At 33.7% G+C, this 21,862-nt stretch overlaps 2 protein-coding genes across 3 annotated transcripts in view; both read left to right on the plus strand.

The window, feature by feature from the left end:
• LOC111707869 (presequence protease, mitochondrial) lies at positions 1-20,033 on the plus strand. 2 transcript variants are annotated; one of them, XM_023481052.1, is made up of 27 exons: positions 1-97; positions 1,028-1,120; positions 1,387-1,445; positions 2,551-2,594; positions 4,703-4,838; positions 5,034-5,144; positions 5,503-5,695; positions 6,496-6,582; positions 6,960-7,102; positions 7,991-8,092; positions 8,544-8,622; positions 9,031-9,111; positions 9,309-9,394; positions 9,793-9,910; positions 10,276-10,467; positions 10,671-10,773; positions 11,495-11,577; positions 11,939-12,049; positions 12,244-12,374; positions 12,890-12,930; positions 13,236-13,424; positions 14,290-14,393; positions 16,264-16,349; positions 16,967-17,014; positions 17,398-17,459; positions 17,902-18,026; positions 19,619-20,033. In XM_023481052.1, the coding sequence occupies exons 1-27, from the start codon at positions 66-68 to the stop codon at positions 19,758-19,760; spliced, it is 2,781 nt and encodes a 926-aa protein (XP_023336820.1). In that variant the 5' UTR covers positions 1-65; the 3' UTR covers positions 19,761-20,033. The 2 variants fall into 2 exon arrangements, with proteins under 2 accessions (XP_023336820.1, XP_023336821.1); XM_023481053.1 differs by lacking the exon at positions 19,619-20,033 and adding an exon at positions 18,094-18,737.
• Positions 19,902-21,862, plus strand: part of LOC111707871 (2-aminoethanethiol dioxygenase) — a 7,389-nt gene continuing 5,428 nt past the window's right edge. The window contains exons 1-2 of the mRNA XM_023481055.1: positions 19,902-20,032; positions 21,555-21,621. Coding sequence (XP_023336823.1) covers positions 19,921-20,032; positions 21,555-21,621 — 179 coding nt within the window. The 5' untranslated portion in view covers positions 19,902-19,920. The remainder of the gene's footprint in view (positions 20,033-21,554; positions 21,622-21,862) is intronic.

Raw genomic sequence — 21,862 nt, forward strand, 5'->3', positions numbered from 1 at the left:
ATTTTTTATTATGAACAATTAATATACATCAGTCTTCTTTTGAATTTAGGGCGAGATATCTGCACATGGCATGTGCCGATGAAAATAATGCCTTCAGGGATAAATATTGAGTTTAAACGAACCATTTTGTTTAAACCGTGGTGGTCCATATAGATTGATTGCTCACCTATTTATAGAAAAAGCATGATTTCCGATTTTTAATTTAAGGAACATGAAATAGCCAATTTTAACCCTCTAAAACTCTCTGTCCGGGAGAATTAATCGAAACGTTAAAAGAAAAACATTTGACAATTAAAATTACTTGATTCAAATCTATACCCCTATTAATGGATTACTATTAAGATTGACACTGGCCAGTCAGGTGTCCACGTCGTCCACGGAAATGCGTACCGTGAAAACTGAACTAAATGTTTAACTCAAAATCTCAAACTCTAGGATATAATCGCTGCTAAAGTTTGAGAAAGACCTATACAGCTCCATATTCTTTTTCTTGAATTTATCATGTATATCATTTTCTTCGTAATTGTCCAGAAAGATGAAATTCGTTGAAATTTTGAAAAAATTTTAAAAACCGACTTGAGTTTGATCCTAAAAAACGCCAAAAAATGTATATTTTTTCAAAAAAAAGAATTAAAGACGGTTTTTTAGATTCCACTCATTTATTTTTGATATTTTTTTCAAAAATTTTCAACGGATCCAAGTTCTAAGATTGGTAATGAAGAATGTGATTTGTATAATCACAATTTCATAAAAAAAAATTTTTTTTACTTTCTTAAGAACTTTTTAAAACTTTAATAGCGGTTATCTCCTAGAATTTAAGAGGTGTTCGACTTAAAACTTTCAGGAATTACTCACAGTATTTAGTGCACAATAGGAAAAGTTACCGCGCTAATCGCGCGCGCCATTTTTTAAAATAAGTAGTCATTTGTGGACACCTTTCTGGTCAGTCAGTGAATCCATAAAAGTAAGAGTTTCAGCTGACAATTTGTCTAAAAAATCACTTCACCTCCATATTCGTATGTTGCAGTATAAATTTCCGCACTACACCGATGAATTCTACTGGAGTGGCGCATATTCTAGAACATACAACACTCTGCGGTTCAAAAACATTCCCAGTCAGGTAAACAAATCAATTTATCAAATAATAATTTAGAATTTTTTTTTCAAATTATTTATAAATCAATCTTTAAGTCAAATGATTAGTAAGTCAATTTTAAATTAAAGTATTATTAAACCAATCAACAAATCAAATAATAGTAGATTAATAAATCAAATCATAAAAAAATCAACTACCTATAACAAATTCACACTTTTATTTTAATCTTGTTATTTTACTCGAATTGAGATAAAGTTACACTGAAATATTTAAAACAATTTATATTTTAGAGATCCGTTTATGAAAATGTTGAACCGATCACTCTCGACATTTATGAACGCTATGACAGGAATATAGCTTTTAAAAAAGTTTATTTATTGCCGTAAACCGAATTTATAGTACATAAACAATTGTGTAGGGGTGTATAAAATCATTTACTCACTTCCCCCATTTAAAAATATTTTATCCCCAAGAAGTTTGGTATGTTTGCCAAAAATTATTTTTAAGGAAAAATAAAAAATTGAATATAAAGTATCAAAATAATGAAAAACTTTCTATTCAAATTGTGATGCGGGTTGCATTCTGGTTTAGGTTTCGGTAAACCAAAGAATGAGAATTGTGAATTTGTCAAAGTAAGATGACTGACGAGAAACCGAAAGAAGTTGCGATTTTCTTAGTAACAAATCAGACGAAATTTCATCTTAGAATTTCAACTGTGTTTTTAAATTCTTCCCACAAGATGCAGTCTTTTCCTTTTTTAAAACTGTTTTTAAATTGTAATTAATTAAAGCATAATATTTATATAAACCTGTTTAGTGCAAATACATCAATAATTATAGTATTTGGTTTGTTAAATAATCGATTTTTTTAACTTATCAACTTTAAGAAATTATTCATGCTTTTTGGAGTGGCACTGTAAATAGTTCCTTTCATTAAAGTATAGAGATAAAGAGTCATTATCCTCCCACCCCGTTCCTTCCACCCATTTCCTGTCTTGGCTATCTTAGCATACTATTACGTATGCAGTTTAATTAATATTTCGGCGTAGAGGTCACTGTGTCTATATAGAAAGGTGAAAGAAAATATCATTCTGCGTGCTTTCTTTCACAGGCTACATACATATATTAAATTAACTTCATGCAAGCACCTTGGTAGCGTGAGAAATGTTTTTAAAATCTAAATTTACCTGAATCCACATGTGTACTCACTACTCAAGTTCGCATAAACTCGACAATATTTTCTCTAATTTCCTTTAATTTAATTACGAATATTTTTGTTTGAATAATGGCACTTTTATGAATTTCTTTTATTAACACCAAATGGTCGAGATTAATTCAAACTCAGTTAGAAATACGAATCTTTCTCCATACTAAGATTTAAAGGGTGCGTTCTATAATTATTATTGTAGAATGTACTTCAATTACTTATATTATTTTTATAAAGCTTATATCTAGGACCTGATTATACACTGTATCCATTTTCTACTTGTAACCACCAGGTAAAGTACTCCAACTTTTCCCCGTTGTTAAGTTAATATTTTGTAGAAAATAATCCCCCTTCCCATTTCAAAAAATCATTTTCCTCCAGTACGTTAGAATTGATGGGCCAAAAAAATGGGGGGAAATAAATGAAAATAAATGATTCTAAGAAAACTTGGAAAGATAAAAGGTTACAAGTTTATACCAATTTCTCATTTGCCCCCAAATCTTAGAAATTATTTTCTCTGAGTAAAGGGAGGGAGGGGGGATTTCAATTATGAAAAGCCAAATAATGTCTCCCTTATTTTTGATTTTTTTTGTCTATGCAAGTCAAGGAAAGCTTTTTTTTCCCTATCTAATAATTTGACCAAACAAAAAACTGTTATTTTTCCTCACGCAATGTTACAACGCACTAAGAATTTTTACATAACACTAAACTTCACAGCAGAGTTCAAGCTTTTTTTAGTAAAAGTACATATAATCCATGGGAAATAATGAGAAAAGATTTTCAGCCCTGCACCGGACTTAAAAGTAAAAGAGTCAATTTTTTTATTAAAAATTAATTCTATTTTCTTTCGATATTTTTTAATCACTCCTGAGCTCGCGATTTAAAAAATTCGGGGAAATACGGCTCGGGTCTAAGCTGTCGTTGGACCTTATTTACGGCTTGAGCTTTCAGATTAAAGCGGCATCTTATTTTCCACAGAGTTGAATTTAAAAAACCGGTTTAATATTCTATTTGGCGGATTTTCATGGTAGGAATTGGCGCATTCCCAGTTTTTATGAGAACAAGACGCAACATTGACTAAAACCAATCAAGGTCGGTTTTATTTTCATTGGGCTTAACTCCTTTAGTCGAGCCGAATATATTGCAGCTGTCAATCACGTGACACAAGCTGTTGTTAGAGTTGGGTCGAAGATTGGGTCTTAATTACGACTCGAGCCGAAGCTATTAAATCGCGGGCTCTGGGCTGAAAACTTTAGAATGAGATATCCTTAATCCCGATTGTTTAATCTGAGTTTCCAATGTTCATACTTTTGTTTTTAATCTTAGATTGAACAATTACGTTCAATTGCAAAGTGAGCTGTTCACAAACCTTTTGAACAAGCATTGAAACAAAATTAAAATTAAGCTTATTTTAAGCGTCTGTCCAAATTATGTTGGTTCAACTGAACGCGAGTCCAATTGATATGACATTAGAAGTGAGGGCAAATCAAAATCTGGTGTTTCAAAATTAGAGAGCTCTTATCTCCCATCTCTGTAATTTCAATTTAAAATTTTCCGGCTTCTGATATGCCTCTCTGATTGGTTGAATTTTATACACTTTTCAGCATGCAAACAAAAGATTAAGTTAGTCTCGAGATTAAGAAAAAGTGTTCGGCTCTGAGCTGGTATCTTTTGTGTTCGAATCGATTCTAATCTCAATCGCTTGATCTCGATATCCACTGTGGGAACTTTAAATTTTCGAATTAATGCTTAATCTTTTCATTTTAGTTTGAGTCATCCCTTTAGAGTACACTTGCACTGCGGATATCGAATTAAGATCAAATTAATCTGCGAATTATCATAAGATCAAGAATCAATCTTGATCTCCACAATACACGAGTTCCCAGCTCTGATCCTCTAAACCATTCATATTACAATTCCTTTAATCCCTCAGAATCATATAATCCTATTTTCTAATCCTTGTTTCTCAGGATTATCTGAACCTAATGAACGTATACCTGGATTCAGTATTTAATCCTCTATAATCCTTGTTTCTCAAGATTATCTGAACCTGATGAAAGTATACCTGGATTCAATATTTAATCCTCCAGAGTCTGTATTTGATCCTCTATAATCCTTGTTGCTCAGGATTTTCTGAACCTAATGAACGTATACTTGGATTCAATTTTTTATCCTCTATAATCCTTGTTGTTCAGGATTATCTGAACCTGATGAACGTATACCTGGATTAAGTATTAAATCCTCTATAATCCTTGTTGCTCAGGATTATCTGAACCTGATGAACGTATACCTGGATTCAGTATTTAATCCTCTGTAATTCTTGGTTGCTCAGGATAATCTGAACCTGATGAACGTATACCTGGATTCAGTATTTAATCCTCTATAATCCTTGTTGCTCAGGATTATCTGAACCTGATGAACGTATACCTGGATTCAGTATTTAATCCTCTGCTCCGGGAGCAGGATTTCCTCCAGGAAGGTTGGAGACTGGAGAACGACGAGCTGGAGGATAAAACATCTCCTCTTATTATTAAAGGTAGAAAAATCATTTTTTAAAACTCTTTAGTTTTTGAAACTTTATCATCTTTTCGGAGATTGAAACATACAAATGTGAGATTCTTTATAGCAGATATCTTTTAAAGCTTTATTTAACATTGATAAATCTTCTGAATTGTCATTTTGGCTTCTTGGATCCGGATTCTGACTCCTATAAATAGTTTGATCTATTAAGGAGTTGTATTTAACGAGATGAAAGGAGCGTACTCGGACTCCCAGCAGTTGTTCGGACAGAAGCTATTGAATAGTATGCTTCCTGGCCATACATATAGTTATTCATCAGGAGGTGGGTTTACTTTTTCATACAATCAAACCCAGGTGGTTTAAACTTCATTCATCCCCGTCCCCTCTTTAAATTTTGTTTTCTCTACAAGTTAAGTTTATTAAAGCGGAGCGCCATAATTTTTTAATGTTTTATTGGGGAAAATTAGGTTAAGGGGGATAAACAAACTTTGGANGTGAAAATTCTTAAAAATATAAACTTCTGATGGGACCTAATACACGACCCATTTCAATCACACAAAACATTTGTCAAGCTAGTGATAAACTATTTGCTTTATAACATCAAATGTACATTAGATTGCTAAGTAATTACTTCCTTTTCATAAATTTTATAGAAGTTGAAATTAAACTATATTTTTCAGGATTTCCTTTAAATATTCCTGAGTTGAGTTGGGAGGAGCTGAAATCCTTCCATGCTTCTCACTACCATCCTTCAAACTCCAGGATATTCACCTACGGTGATATACCATTAGAAACCCATCTCTCCACCCTGGACTCGTATCTAGACAAGTTTCAATATCTTAATCTGAATACAGCTGTTCCTAAGGAAACAAGGTTAGTGTACTGCATGTTTGTAAACAATGAAAATCTTATCTTTCTGATAATAATTAGTTTCTGGGATTATTGCACAAATTCAATGAGATATACTTTGAAATACATGCAGCACTGGATAAAACTCGAAAAAGCTAAAAAATTATCGAATTCTAAAAATTCTTAAACCACCTAAATGCCCCAAGACTAATACATATGGCTTAGTTTCCGTCAATGAGATTGTTGGGCCTAGATCTTAAGAATTAGAGTGTTCGCTGAACTACCTACGGCTGGTTCAAATCCTAAATCACCTTTTTAAATCTTTAACTTTGATTGGGTAATAACGGGTTTAAAACTTTGCCTGAAAGCAATTTCAATTTAAACTTTTTGGAAAAGGCGCTAATTAAAACAGGAAATCTGCAAATTTTAAATTGTTAAGATTTTAAATGTTTGGCATACTGGTAGGAAGATTAGCACTAAAAGCTAATATTATTACAAGGAAAAAAAAAAATTTTACAACTCAAAATGTTGTGGACATTTCTGAAAATATTAATAGATTTCTAAAACTTAAAAATCGCATTTTTTTCTTTGCAAACTTTTTAACCTTTAACCATCCATAAACCTTTACTGAGGTTGTCATAAAAAAAATTGGGCCAGATCGGGTCAGCCGTTATGACGTCTATTGGACACAAACAAACAAACAAAAAACAGACAAGCAAAGTATATATATATATATACATATTTATATAATCAGTTCTTATAACAATCTTCTTATAACATAGATATATATATATATATATAAATATTTTGATATAAATATTAAGATGGTTGAGTCCCCGAAGTGAGAAAATGACATGTGCATCTGATTCTATGTCTCCTGATCCTTCTAAACAGAGCTCTGTAGCCGTCAGGTATTCGTTCAATCAACCAATCAATCAAAGAATAAAATACCCCATTCATCAATTGTTCTATCATTCAATTAATCAACCTCTTAACCTATTTATTAATCTATCTATTTAATCAAAAAATCATTAAGTTAATCAAACAATAAACATATTACGTTATCAACTTGTTAATTTGTTAAGCGACAAATCAATAAATCAATTATTTACAACTTATGAACTAATTAATTCAACTACTTATCAACAAATTAACCAATTAACTTATCAACCTGTAAAGTTTAATCATAAAACTAATCTTAAATCTCAAATAATCAGCCAATCAATCAATCACGATGAATTAATCTGTGCTTGCAATGTATACATTACCAGTAATTGTTGTTGTGCAGTTACTTGTTGTCTGATATCACAGAACTGAAGGAATCCTTCACGATGCAGGTTCTAGGAGAGCTGTTGACCGAAGGACCCAGTGCACCCTTCTACAAGTCCTTGATACAGACGGGGATAGGAGCTGGCTTCTCTCCAGTCACAGGTAGGTTACTCCAGGTTCTCAGGTGGAGAAAATTTTCCATGTTTTCCCCGGTCACAGGTTAACCTCCCCACTGATTGAGAGGATATGTACGAATTTTTGGATTATCAGCAATTTTCATATACGTTGTTAAAAACAATTTAGATTCTTCTTCAGATTCCAACAAAACCGGGAAGTGTAAATATTCTCCCGGGTCACAGGTGGACATTAGTATTCTCCTCGGTCNTATTTTAGAAAATAATTAATATTAGACTTTTCATTATTCTATTAAAGTTTTCTTTGTTTTCTTTAATTAGTGTCAATTAATATTGTTTAGGGTTAACAATATACGTTGTTAAAAACAATTTAGATTCTTCTTCAGATTCCAACAAAACCGGGAAGTGTAAATATTCTCCCGGGTCACAGGTGGACATTAGTATTCTACTCGGTCATAGGTGGACAACAGTTAACAGTTTCCCCCCCATTCACTTGTTTGTAATTGTAAGCATATTCTCTCCGGTCGCAGATGGACCATAGCTAACAGTTTGCCCTCGGTCACTAGTAAGTAACAGTGAACAAATTCTCCTTGGTCACAGATGGACATTAGTTAACAGTTTGCCCTCAGATAATAGGAGATAATAGTGTGTATATTCTCCCCGATCGCAGATGGACAATAGCTAACAGTGTGCCCTCGGTCACTAGTAGGTAATAATGAACATTGAACATATTCTCTTTGGTCACAGGTGGACAAAAGATAACAGTTTGCCCTCGGTCACAAGCATGTAATATTAAACATATTTTCCTCGGTTACAGCACGGACAATAATTGACAGTTTCGTCCCGGTCACTGTTAGGTAATATTGTAAATATTCCCCGGTCTCCTGTCTGACGTGAACTTATAAATATGTTCTAGGTTATGATAATCACATCAAGGAGACAACATTTACTGTTGGATTACAGAATATATCTTCCACTGATGTTAACATGATTGTGGAGAAGATTGAGAATACTTTTGATTGTCTTTCTTTGTCTTTCTTTGCCTTCTTTGTCTTCTTTGTCTTCTTTGTCTTCTTTGTCTTCTTTGTCTTTCTTTGTCTTCTTTGTCTTCTTTGTTTTCTTTGTCTTCTTTGTTTGTCTTCTTTGTCTTCTTTGTCTTCTTTGTCTTTCTTTGTCTTTCTTTGCCTTCTTTGTCTTCTTTGTCTTCTTTGTCTTCTTTGTCTTTCTTTGTCTTCTTTGTCTTCTTTGTCTTCTTTGTCTTCTTTGTCTTCTTTGTCTGCTATGTCGTCTTGGTTTTATTTGTTTTCTTTGTCTTCTTTGTCAGTTCCTTCTTAATCTCTTTGTCTTCTTTGCCTTAGCTTTGTCTCCTTTGTACAACTAATGGTTTAAAGTATTTTTGTATGCGGGAATTTATTAGGTAACTTATTAACTGCTGATTTATTCTGAAGCATATTGATTCTTAATTATTTATCAGGTTATTAAAGAAGGATTTTCTCAAGATAGAATAGACGCTGTTCTACACTCCTACGAGCTTGGATTAAAACACAGGTTGGAACAGTCCGTCGCCATAGAAAGGAGCTAAGTAACTTGTCCATCGGAGACCAAATTTAATGAATTTGAGCTACGTCGCTGCCGGTTCAAATTCGACCCACAGATTTAAAGTTAAAGATGAAAGAAGGATTTTAATTGGTGATTCAAATTTGAACCGGTGGTAGGCAGTTCAAATTCATGAAATAAATAAAGAGGGTTACCGTAGCATCACTTATATATACTGGAGACCAGATATTACTTTAAAAAGTTTAATTGTCATAAATCATTTTTAACGGATTTTCAACATTCTTCGCCTTCTGTCTGCTTATATAAAAAGATTTTTTTTCAAGAGAATTTGTGTTATTTGTCTTAAGATAATGAAAGAGAAAAATAGGTTCTTTTTATTTATCTTAATAATTGTTTTAGGTCGGGAAATTTTGGACTGAATTTGATAATGAACATGACAGCTTACTGTAATCATTCTACAGAACCATTAGAGTACCTTAGGTAAATACAATTTGTCTTAATATTTTTTACGTTTGTATGTTTTTTTTTTTATGAATTTAATGTTTTTACATTTTAATGTTTTTTAAGTTGTTAACGGTTTTTTTATTTATTTTAGAAAATAATTAATATTAGACTTTTCATTATTCTATTAAAGTTTTCTTTGTTTTCTTTAATTAGTGTCAATTAATATTGTTTAGGGTTAACAAGATCTTAGAATGGTTCAAAGCAAAGTTAAAGGAGGACAACACCTACTTACAGAAGAAGGTCAAGCAGTATTTTAAAGGTATTTAAGCTAGTTTTGGAATAGACGGCACAGATATCGGGTGGGGGGGGGATGGGGGGGTTACGACAAGACAAACTCCGTGGGAAAAACCTTGTTAAATATACTTCGTAAAAAACTCCAAACAAAATTCGAAACAAAATTCGAAAATTGCCGGTAAGAAATAAACGCCACAAAGAAACTCCGGAGAAACAACCTACCCCCACCTACTTTAAAATTAAACTTTACGTAGGATGATCCTGATATTTTTAGTTCAGTCATAACTTGCAAATTTCATTGAGTGATACATGCCTTTTTGTATCGTATCTGGATCCTGAATCCGTCAAATGAAAAGAGGATCCAGGTTCAGATCCAGATCCATATCCAAATAGTTTATAATGATCTCGAATTATTTATCTCAGATAACACTCACAAGCTGGTGTTGAGTATGGATCCTGAGGCGGGGTTCGTGGAGCAGGAGCAAAGGAAGTTCGAGGACTTGGAGCACAAGCTCAGAGCAAACCTGACACAGGAGGAGAAGTAGGGGCATTTAATATTCAATCAATCAAATCAATTTGTTTGATCGATAACGAAGATATTCATGTTTAACCATCAATGATCAAACTTGTAAGCTACTATGAAATCGATCCTTTATTAATTAATTATTTCGTTGGTTCATAAGAGTTTAACTTTCGATGGTACAATATTCGATTTATCCAAGAAAGAAACATGTTTAAAGCTGAAGGGACTCATAAATGTAAAAAACAGGGATAAATAATTTCCTTACAATCGTCTCTGAAGTCTCATCCTTTGTTGGTAACCCTGTACATTCAATTATGATTCCCTTTTTAAAATAATTTATGGAGTTACCTACTCCTTAAGTTTTTAATTCTATTATAATCTAGGGATGAGATAAGAAGAAAGAATCTTGAGCTGCTGGAGTCCCAGGACATGAAGGAGGATGCGTCCTGTCTTCCAACTCTCCGGGTAGGAGATATATCAGAGGAATACACGGGAACCAGTCTCACCCATCTCAGTCTAGCTGGAGTCCCCACACAGCTAGCCATTCAACCAACTAATCAAGTTTCATACTTTCGGTAACTTTTTACTTTTTCCGGAAAGAAATCAACCCTCCTAAAGTTTACACGTAACATTATTTAGCCAAGCTTAAACTTTTAACCCTAAAAAATAATGTCAAGTTAATAAGTGGATTCGGGCAGAAATATGAAATCTACACAAATATTGATATTTATCATTATTGTTGAGGTTTTTTATAGTGTTTGAATTGAACTATATTTAGGGCACTTATTAACACCAGTCATGTCCCCTTGGAGCTTAAACCCTACCTACCCCTCTTCTCTTCCTTCCTCTCAAAACTAGGAGCCAAGGATCTCAACTACGAGGTATTCGACCCAAGCAAACCTATTAAGCATGATAGATTTTTGATTTTTTTTTTTATGAACAAACCGCTCATAATTCATGAAACCTCAAATTCAGATTGGGGAAACTCGGGAAAAACACGGAAATGAGCTTTGATTTGAAATTCTAAGTTGACTGGGAAACATATCTAACATCGTAATTTACGACAAAGCATGGGTAAACGGCGGGAGTAACTGTGAGTACCCTGGGCAACTCAGGGTCCTCAAGCTAGTTCCGTTTTATAGTTTTATAATTCTAATATCTAATATTTTGTTCTAATATTATCTGAGGGAAATTTTTTTTATTGTAAAAAGCTGAATTTGGTTAACATATTCTTTTTATTTTGTTAAAAAGCGTAAGCTTTTAAGGAAAACCTATTGCATAGGAAAAATATTAAAATATAAAAAATTAGGTTCAAATTTATCATTTTCCCCCTAAACATCTGAAATTCATTTGATAATACGGGGAAAAACAACCCACCAAAAAATAATTTAAAAAGGTGGGGGGGCTTTATAAAGTGGCTGTTTTCCTCCATTAAAAAAGAAGGATATGCCCTTGAAACTAATCAATAGTGTGGAAGATGTAAATAATTTTTCTTGCTTGTAAACTTTTAATTCAGATTATAATAATATTAATAACAAGAGGGTAAGGGGGAGACTTTCCAGAAAATACTTCCCCCTAGGCCTGACTTTTGTTTTATCTTAGGATCTAGATACTAGGATAGAGCTGAGCACCGGAGGACTAGGAGCTTCATGTCACGTGACAGAAAGTCCAGATGATCTCTTCAGGTAGTAACTTCTTCGTGTTTAAGGTTAAAGATTAGAAGAAAGAAAGCTGTACAGTTAGTCCCATAAAACGGTGGAATAAATAGTTGAGTAAATTAAAATAGTTTGTCAGAAGCTTTAAAAAAGACTTAAAAAGTGAAATCTGTCTTTGTACACCGCACAGCTCCTGTGTTTCATGGTCATTGAAATTTTTTAAATCACGAGTTAATTATAATAGTCGTCTTCCTATTCTACAGTTTTATAGTCCAGTGATGAAACTAATTTGGTTGTAAGGAATAAGAAAAGTAGGGGAAAATCGGTCTACAACATTTAAATTGAATAAAATTCTATCAAGTGATAGATGATACGATTAATTCTTTTTTAGTATAACAGATAGTCTGCTTCTGAGTTCCCATTGCTTGGATCGAAACATTGAGAAGATGTTTGAACTTTGGAGCAATATATTCGAGCAGATTCATCTCAAGGATACTAACAGGCAATTTTGAACAATTCCTTTTGCTATGAATGCCCCCTTTCAATATTAATCAAAACAAAAAGCGTAAAGTATGATACTTTAAGATTGATTGATTTGAAACTTTTAAGTCTAAAGATCTCTCAATGGCAAGATTTGTTGAGTTGCCCTTTTCCCTTTGCATTTATAAAAAAAAATACAAAATAGCGGCTGTTTAGGGTGTCAACATTGGTTAAGATGGCGGCTACCAGTACATCTAACGGAATTGCGCATTCCGGTCACAGATATGCCATGTCATGCGCAGCCGCAGCAGTAAATCCGGTATCCGCGCTCACAGAAATTTACTCCGGTAATATTTAATAATTTCTAGCCTTAGTGGTTTATCTTTTCAAAAAAGTACATGATTTTTATGGTCGGAAAGAAACACCTTTTTTTGAATTTTTTTACCCAAAACTTCATTTGTTTTCTCCTATAAATTAGTTATTATCCCCGTACATCGAATAAACCCCTTCAAAAATATTTTACTTCAAACGTAGTGTGGGAAAATAATTTTTAAAGAAAATATTCACCCCTGTATAGACTTCAACGACTGCTAATATATTTCTATTAGAGAGGAGCATGCTTAATCTACAACGGTACCCTTTACACCTGTATCTAGGCAACAATGAGAAAGACCTGGAGGTTTTTACATCTTTAAAAGTGTAAAATTTTGATACTTTATTTTACTTTTACATATTTTTTGCTTCCTGTCAAAAGAGGTGCTTAGGGTACCAAATTGTGAATAAAACATGCCACTCTAATAGGGTCACTTTAAAATCTGTCACTTAGATTAATTAATAAATTTTATTTATTTACTGTATTCAGGAATGCAGCATGTAAATCATCTTTCAAAGCTTTCCACTCAGGGACCTTCACTTCTTTAAAACCTCTAAACTGGCTTTTAACTTTTAACGTTTTTATTTGGTTGGGCGAAAAGAGAAACCAAAAAATCAGATCGATCCTGATAATGTGGGTAAGGAATTAACTTGGTGAAAATATTCTATAGAATTATTTAAGTTTGTTTTGACACCTCAATTTTGGATGGTCTGGGTTCTACAACGGGGGGGGGGGGGGCTGTTTAAGATCCCAAATTAAGACATTTTTTAATGGGTAACAAATTAATTTTGTCAGCTCCGAATTATATTGGAATGAATGTCGTGATCTGCGACAGGACGGAAATATATTGATGGAGAAATTCCGTCTCCTCTCGGAGTTGCTCCTCAACAAGAACTGTATGAAGGTGGCTCTCAACACAGTACCAGAGACTCAAGATCAGTTAGTACGAGGGGCGGAGAACTTTGTATCCGCCCTTTCGGGAACCTGTTCTCCTTTAACTTGTTTCAAGGAGGAACAGTTCCAGGTTTGCAATCATTTTTAAATAGAAATTTTAAAATTCTGAGATCCAATTTTTAAATCGTCAGACTGTAGGGGAGGGGAATTGGCTGAGTGTGCTAAGGACATATTTGAAATGCTCATGTTTAGCATCTAGTTTCTCTAAAAAGTCTCATTTATACCGGGCTTAGTTTTAAAATCAAGTTTAATAAGTCCTAATATTTTTAACTCAGTTTAGTTTGTTTAACAAACTTTATCTTTGATTTCTGAGAACTTGATTTCTTGAGAACTTGATTTCATTATTCAAATTCTGTGAAGAAAATGCACTTTAAAAAAATTATTTTTTGATTCCATCAAATATTTTGTTTTCGCCAATTTAAAATTCTTTCAATAATATTCCAAGAAAATAATAATCTTGTCTTCAGATTTAGACGCTAGACAGGGGTATATATGTTTTAAATATTGCTTTTTTGGGGGGGCCGGTGGGGGGGGGTGATAAAAAGTTTTCCCCAGTGATGTATTGTATATGTTTTGAAAAATCATATCCTCTTCCCCCCATTTTGAAAATAATTATTTTTCCCAAAAAGTAATGTTTTTGTTTCAGGGTTTATTTGCTTAAGGAATGATTTTAGCAGAAAATTAATATATTTTTGAGGGAAAATTATCAAAAGGATTTAAATAAACCTTGCCTCTTGAAGTCCAATTTGTCATTCTTACTCCAGATCATTAAAAACCTTTCTTTTTCATAAAGTTAATACTTGTTTAGCCAGAAAATACAATTATCTTCCTGATTTTTACTCACATAAAGAAGTAAAGGGTACCGCTGTTAATCGGATATGTCACTATTAATGAAGGCAGCCTTGAAATTACGTGTACAGTCCCTTTAATTTCAGGTTGAGGAAAGAAAACTGCACCATGTTGTTCCTTTTCCAATAAACTTTACTTCACAATCCCTACCCACTGTACATTATACTCATCCAGACTCCGCCCCACTCAGGTATAATATAGAGGGTGTCCTACTGTACATTATACTCATCCAGACTCCGCCCCACTCAGGTATAATATAGAGGGTGTCCTACTGTACATTATACTCATCCAGACTCCGCTCCACTCAGGTATAGTATAGGGTGTCCCACTGTACATCATACTCATCCAGACTCCGCCCCACTCAGGTATAGTATAGGATTTCCCACTGTACATCATACTCATCCAGACTCCGCCCCACTCAGGTATAGTATAGGGTGTCCCACTGTACATCATACTCATCCAGACTCCGCTCCACTCAGGTATAGTATAGGGTGTCCTAATGTACATTATACTCATCCAGACTCCGCCCCACTCAGGCATAGTATAGGGTGTCCCACTGTGCATCATACTCATCCAGACTCCGCTCCACTCAGGTAAAGTATAGGATGTCCCACTGTACATCATACTCATCCAGACTCCGCCCCACTCAGGTATAGTTAAGGGTGTCTCACTGTACATCATACTCATCCAGACTCCGCCCCACTCAGGTATAGTTAAGGGTGTCCCACTGTACATTATACTCATCCAGACTCCGCCCCACTCAGGTATAGTATAGGATGTCCCACTGTACATCATACTCATCCAGACTCCACCCCACTCAGGTATAGTATAGGTTGTCCCACGAAACGACAGTAGCAACACAACTTGAAAGGCGTCGTTGAACTTTGAATTTATTTGAGACATTCAGTCGTCATTCGTCAACTTACTTTAACTCGTACAGATTCTTAAAACAATATCCACAAAATTCTCCTAGATCTGGAATGTCCAACACGTGGTTTGCCTTTTTTTGTGCTGTCAACATTTCCGGAGATATTAAGAATTTCGTTCAGATTTTAATTTTGTCAAATAAAACCAAAATTGTCGAAATCTGAAAGAAATTCTTCATATCTCGGGTAATATAGAAAGAACATAAAAGGCAGACATTTCGGAAATGCCTGAAGTAGTGGTATTTGGAGATTAAGAAGTTTAATTGAAAAATAATGTTAACAAATAAATGTAGCGAATTATAATAAAAATAAAAGACGATCTTCAAGTCTTCTTACTACTGTCATGTTTCGGGGGGCGCCCTGTATCTGACCTCCCGTTTGACCTCCTTTCAATTGGAATTGGACCATCAAAAAACATATTACTTGATACCTAATATGATTTCAGGGGAAGAAATTTTGAACCCATGATTTGCCCCAGACCTGACACCGAGTGTCTGGTTTCGACCAAATGTGCAAAGTTATCTTTTCTATTTTTCGATTTAAGTTTTAAGATGTTAAGTTGTTAAGATTTAAAAAACCCGCCTGCAAACGTCTCATTTTATTTTAGACCATGTCACATTTTTGAAGCAAATTCAAAGTTTGGGCGCACGTTTTGAAACATGTCGCGATTTTGAGACATTTCACAGATTTGAATCAATGTTACTTTTCAAGCATTTACACATTTTGTTAACAAAACTAGATTTTAGGTAGAATTTAGATAATGAAACAAAAAATAGTGAATTCTTTATATTCTGTTCTGATATTTTAAAGTAAAACGACTTGTAAAGTTGAAATATTCTAATATTAGTATTATATTGTTCTTACAATTAAATTGAAAATGGAGGAAAATCAAAATCCTCTGTTCTCTCCGTATTTAAAAGAATACTGAGGAAACAAATTTTAGAATAATTTATAAGATCAAAATATTGATAATGCTTGACAATATGTTTAAAATATTTTCACTCGGCACAGGAAGAGTTACTAAAGCGTTGAATACAACATTTGTGCCCAAACCTGAACATTAGCACGATTTGAAACTTTCTTCTCCTGGACTTACTTTCATTGATTTTATAGTGAGAAGTAATGTATTTTTAGAGTTCTTGCAGCGGTTATGTCTTCTAAATATTTGCATCCAGAAATCAGAGAGAAGGGCGGAGCATATGGAGGCGGAGCTACGGCAGGTAGAAACTGAAAAATTGGGGAGGGGGGTAGTATATGGAGGCGGAGCTACCGCAGGTAGAAACTGAAAAATTCGGGGAGTGGGGAAGTAGCCAATTGGCTTTAATTTGTTTCCTTTGTCCATTTTTTATTAATTGATGTCTTTTCAATAAGCGAAGGTTGTCTGTGATTATCATTATTGATTTAATCATATATAACGGTTTATGTTCACTTACCACCTAATTATTTTGAAAACTATTTAGAAATGTTACTAATTTGATTAAGTTTGTAACTTATATAACTGAATAAAAACTGATGGTGGTCTGGTATTCTGGTAAAAAAGAAACTTTCGGTTGGAACAGAGAAAGTGCATTGACAAGAAGGACACGTCATGAACTAGAATAAGCAGGACAAAGGACAATAATTATCAAAACAAGGACAAAAATAAGCAGGACAAAGACTAGAACAAGGACTAGGACAAAAATAAGTAGGGCAAGGACATCAATTAGCAGAACAAGCATATGACAAGCACAAGGACAAAATAAAAATTCGTGATCAAGGAGAAGTACAAGGAACAGACGCAGTAGGCGAACATATTTGTAAACATTTTTTTTTTCAATATACAACTATTTTGATTTAGGTTCTGGGACCTTTACCTTCTATAGTTACAGAGACCCTAAAAATCTAGGTAAACCTCTTTATAGTTTTGAGAACAATGATATAAAATAATCAACTGAACGTAAGGTAAAAATAAGAGATATTATTTCAATGAAAATTATCAAATTTTTTTTGACTTTTTTATTTAAAGAGTACTGTCAATTTTTCCATAAAACTTTGGAACATGAAGACGGTTTTCAAGAAATTTTTATCTTCATTCGATTTTGTTTTAAAGCGAATAATTGTACCATTAGCTTGAAAATCAAATCATTAAATTAAATGGGTCTGTGTACACTACACAATTGCTGTGTTTCAGGTTCATTGTTATATCTGAAATTCAACAATTGTCTTCCTATTCTAAGCTATTAAGGATCCAAGTGTATTTGTGTAATCTCTGTATATTGAATATTTAAGAAACGTTCTCTGTGTACCGTAAAGCTGGAGAATGGGCTGCAGAAGGAAACTTCTCAGATCAGGTTTTTATATTATTCAAAACATTGTCCTGTCCTGTTTTCCCTTTTACTTCCTGTCATGTCCCTTGATGATTTCCTCTATTTGTCCTTCCTAACGCTTCAGCCCCCCCCCCCCCCTGTCCTTTTTGATCTTGGTGTATTCTAGCTATGATGTCCTTTTGTCCTATTGTCGTTTTTATCTGTCCTCCATGTTCTCTACTGGCAAATCCAGGCTGTTCTCTATTTTCCTGTTTTTTAGAACTTCTTTTAATGTCCTTCTCTATCATCTTGACCCTTATTCCTTTAAACCCATTTTTGTTGTTGGACCAAGCCCACTTATCTACTCCGTCTCACTCTGTTTAACATAAACTCATATTTATTATTTTTTTCATACAGGTCACTCAGATTTTGCTGTTTTCAAAATTCTGTGCAAATGAGTACTTATCTCTATAATTATGTATACCAGGATGTGGAAGAGGGTCAGCTTCGTATCTTCCAGAGACTAGATGAACCTGTTCAACCAGGATACAGAGGTCTTCGTGTTTTCCTCTCAGGAGTAGAGGATTCTATCTTCAAGGAACACAGAATAAGGTAGGAACACAGCTCTCTATGTTCAAGGAACTCAGAGTATCATAGGAACACGCTTATCTTTGTTCAGGGAACACGGAATAAGTTAGGAACACAGTTCTCTATGTTCAGAGAACACAATATTGTAAGAACAAAGAGTAAGAAAGGAACACAGTTCTTATGTTCCAGGAACACAGAATGAGGTGGGAACATAGTTCTCAGGGGTAAAGGATACTATGCTCTGAGATCATAGAAGAAAGTGGGAACACAGTTCATAGGGGTAGAGGATACTATGCTCAGAGAGCATAGAATATAGTGGGAACACGTTCTAAAGGGTAGAGGATTCTATGTTCAAGGAACACAGAATAAGAAGGGAACATAGTTCTATGGAGTAGAGGATTCTATGTTCAATAAACACAGAATAAGATGGAAACACAGTTCTAATGAGTAGAGGATTCTATGTTCAATAAACACAGAATAAGAAGGGAACATAGTTCTAAGGAGTAGAGGATTCTATGTTCAATAAACACAGAATAAAAGGGAACACAGTTCTAGGTGTGGAGGATTCTATGTTCAATAAACACAGAATAAAAGGGAACACAGTTCTAAGGTGTAGAGGATTCTATGTTCAAGAAACACAGTTCTCAGGGGTAGAGGATTCTATGTTCAATGAACACAGAATAAGAAGGGAACACAGTTCTAAGGTGTAGAGGATTCTATGTTCAAGAAACACAGTTCTAAGGTGTAGAGGATTCTATGTTCAAGAAACACAGTTCTAAATGGTAAAGGATTCTATGTTCAATGAACACAGAATAAGAAGGGAACACAGTTCTCAGGGGCAAAGAATTCGATGTCCTTGTAGCGAACTATGACTTTCAGTCAATGATTGAAACATCGTCTTCAAATACGTGTTTTGTTTTTAAACAAATAGCATTGAAAGTTTTAAATATTTGTTTAGTCTCCAGAGAAACACATTCAACTTTGGAACAAGAATTTGATATTTAAGCAAATATTTTGTATTTTAGGTTTTAAAAAGCAAATAGTTTTAAACAACAGTAGCTAAACTCCACTGATTTAGTGAAATGGGTCTGTGTATATTGCACAATTGTTTTTGTTTTTTCATGTTCATTGGACTATTTAAATCTATAATTTAAGTCTTAACAGTCATCTACAAAATCCATAATCTTCTTCTATTTATACTTTGTTTGTCTGTCTGTTTGTATTCAATAAACGTCAATACGGCTGAACCGATCGAGCCCAAATTTTGTGTGGCCTTGATTGACCCCAGGGAAGGTTTATGGATTATCGAATTTTCAAAAATTTGCTTCTAACAAAAACTGATCTTGTAAATTTTAAAAATCTACAAATTTTGTATTATAAAATCAGCTAAGTTTTCCTTACGTTTTTGTTTTACAATGTATACAAAGAGAACATGTTCACATTCAAAATAGAAGATGGGCGCACAGCGCCCTAAAAGTCAAATATTAAATAAGTAAACAAACAATCAACCTTCACTCCGTAGAAATTTATGAAATAACCGCCAAAGGACGTAAATTAAATTTCAGTTGATAAATGGCAGTCCAGTGTGTCTCACTGGTTAATACAAATGCTATTAGGGTGAAGAATGTGTGTAAAGCTGACCTGCAGACTGTAGCGGACAAGTACCTAGTTGACCCAGCTGTGTCGGGCAGAACTTTAATTGGACCTGCACAAACTGGACTTGAGGACTTGGGCTGGAATACTGTCAGACATTCCTAAATATGGAGTTGAAGCTGACCAAGATCTGTCTAAATTTTCTTATTTTTGAGACGTAAAATTTTTTGAATTTTGTTTGTAAATAAGGATCGAAAACATTAAAATACTTTCAGAGAATATTACCACTTTTTATGTTAACAATTTAAAATTTCAGAGGTTTAAAATGTGCCATGGAATTGAAAAAGTTTTTAATCTAGCAATGGGAACTTTCTCTAAATCAGAGAATTTTAAACAAAAGTTCGAGAAGCTTCTCGTTCAAACTAGTCAGCTGACAGGTAGGGACGCCATATTAAATGTCTATTATTGTATTTATAAAGAAGTTAAATTATTTTTGCCCTCAAAATTAAATATTTTTTACCACAAATTTTTACAATCTTTTAAAACAAGAATTTCAGCCCAAAAATAGTTTAAATAGACCATAAACGTAATTTCAAGAGACCTACCATGAAAAAACATTTTCCCCCTAGTGTTATCTATCAGGATGAAAACCTTGCCTTATGCGTTAACATTTTTCGATTTTTTTACTCCGCGCATGAACAATCATTTTACCCCCCCCCCCCCCGGGGAGGGGGGAGTGGAATTTTCTAAATATACACCCCTGGTCATACTCATAAGTCATAAGAATACCCTTTTTGTGGCCCCCTGTACGTACGGCGTTTATCTGGAAGAATTCTATAAAAATTATTAAATTAGGTTGAAATTGTTTTAATGAGATTAGATTGTTAATAATGACCCAGACCGGTAATTTTAGATCATAATTGAGAGAAATAACTAAATTGTTTTTCAGGGGTGTATATTTTTCAGATTTTTGATAATTAGGGGAATGAAAAATTGGACATGAGAAGGCAACTTCTTCTTTTTTCTTACTTTATACCCTAAAACTCCTAAAAAACATTTATTTCCCCCAATTTCAGCGAATTAAACCCTGAAAAAGATTTTGGACTCGCCGCAAGCATATACATTATACATTATACAAGGTGTCTCTGAAAAAAGGGTGTTTAGGCTTTTTTAGTCCAGTTAACATCACTCCTTGGAGGTATAAACTTATGAATTGTCGTTGAAACATTTACTCTGAAATGCCAATTTAGCCTTCAAGATGTACTTGAAATGTATTTCAAAGAATTTTTTAAAAATCAGAAACCTTTTTAAGTCAAATTTTTTTTAAATCCTAAATTATATCATTACAAATGCGCAATTATTCTATTCTGTAATAACTCTTTGGAAAAGAGACAGAGCACATCTATATACTATATATATACTTTGCTTGTCTGTGTGTTTGTTTGTCTGTTTGTATCCAATAAACTTCAAAACAGCTGAACCGATCTGGTCCAAATTTTGTGCGGGACCACGCGTGACCCCAGGGAAGGTTTATTGATCATCAAATTTTCAATTGCTTATAACAAAATTCGATTTTTGAAAATTTTGAAAATCCACAGCTTTTTTTTTTAATCCTCGAAATTTTTTGTTTGTTTTTGTTTTAAAATATATACAACGAGAACATGTATACAATTGAAATAGAAGATGGACAGGAAGCGCCCTTAAAGCCTAGTTATTTAATTTTAGGTCTACTTTTTATGGTTAAAACGGCTTTTTGGAGAGAAAAATTTCATCGAAGACACCCCTCCCCCCTATTTTGAAGCACTTTCAACACATAACAACGTTGATGAGTAGGCTAAAAAGACTCAACACACATTTTTCAGAGACACCCTGTATAAATTTTGTGGAGAAAAAAAATTTTTTTAAAGGGGGGTGGAAAGAAAATTGATTTTTCGAGAAAATATACACCTCTGATTTTAGGAAAAGAGGTTGGTTTAGATAAATATAAAAGTTTGCAGGCTCCGACCAACAATTCGTCACCCTCCAGGAATCAATAATTATCAAATCTTAATCTATCTAATAAACCTCTTTCATATATATCTTGTATACTGTATTTGCCTGTCTGTCTGTTTGTTTATTTGTATCCAATAAACGAAAATAACTCACATGAGCCAGGGAAGGTTTATGGCTGGTTAAAATTGAGAAATCTTGCCCGAAAATTGTTTTTAAAATGCACCAATTTAAAACAGAAAAATCCGTGAAAATTTTGAACAATTAAAAATGACGAC

This window comes from Eurytemora carolleeae, unplaced genomic scaffold (assembly GCF_000591075.1).
Source record: "Eurytemora carolleeae unplaced genomic scaffold, Eaff_2.0 scaffold493, whole genome shotgun sequence".
Classification (NCBI taxonomy): Eukaryota; Metazoa; Arthropoda; class Copepoda; order Calanoida; family Temoridae; genus Eurytemora; species Eurytemora carolleeae.

Excerpts from the sequence above, each read along its gene's own strand:
- LOC111707869 (XM_023481052.1), top strand. The coding sequence starts at position 66 with ATGGCATGTGCCGATGAAAATAATGCCTTCAG. Across the intron at positions 12,375-12,889 it reads GCTCACAGAAATTTACTCCG|GAATGCAGCATGTAAATCAT; the intron begins GTAATATTTAAT and ends TACTGTATTCAG. Across the intron at positions 17,015-17,397 it reads CAGAGACCCTAAAAATCTAG|AAACGTTCTCTGTGTACCGT; the intron begins GTAAACCTCTTT and ends TGAATATTTAAG.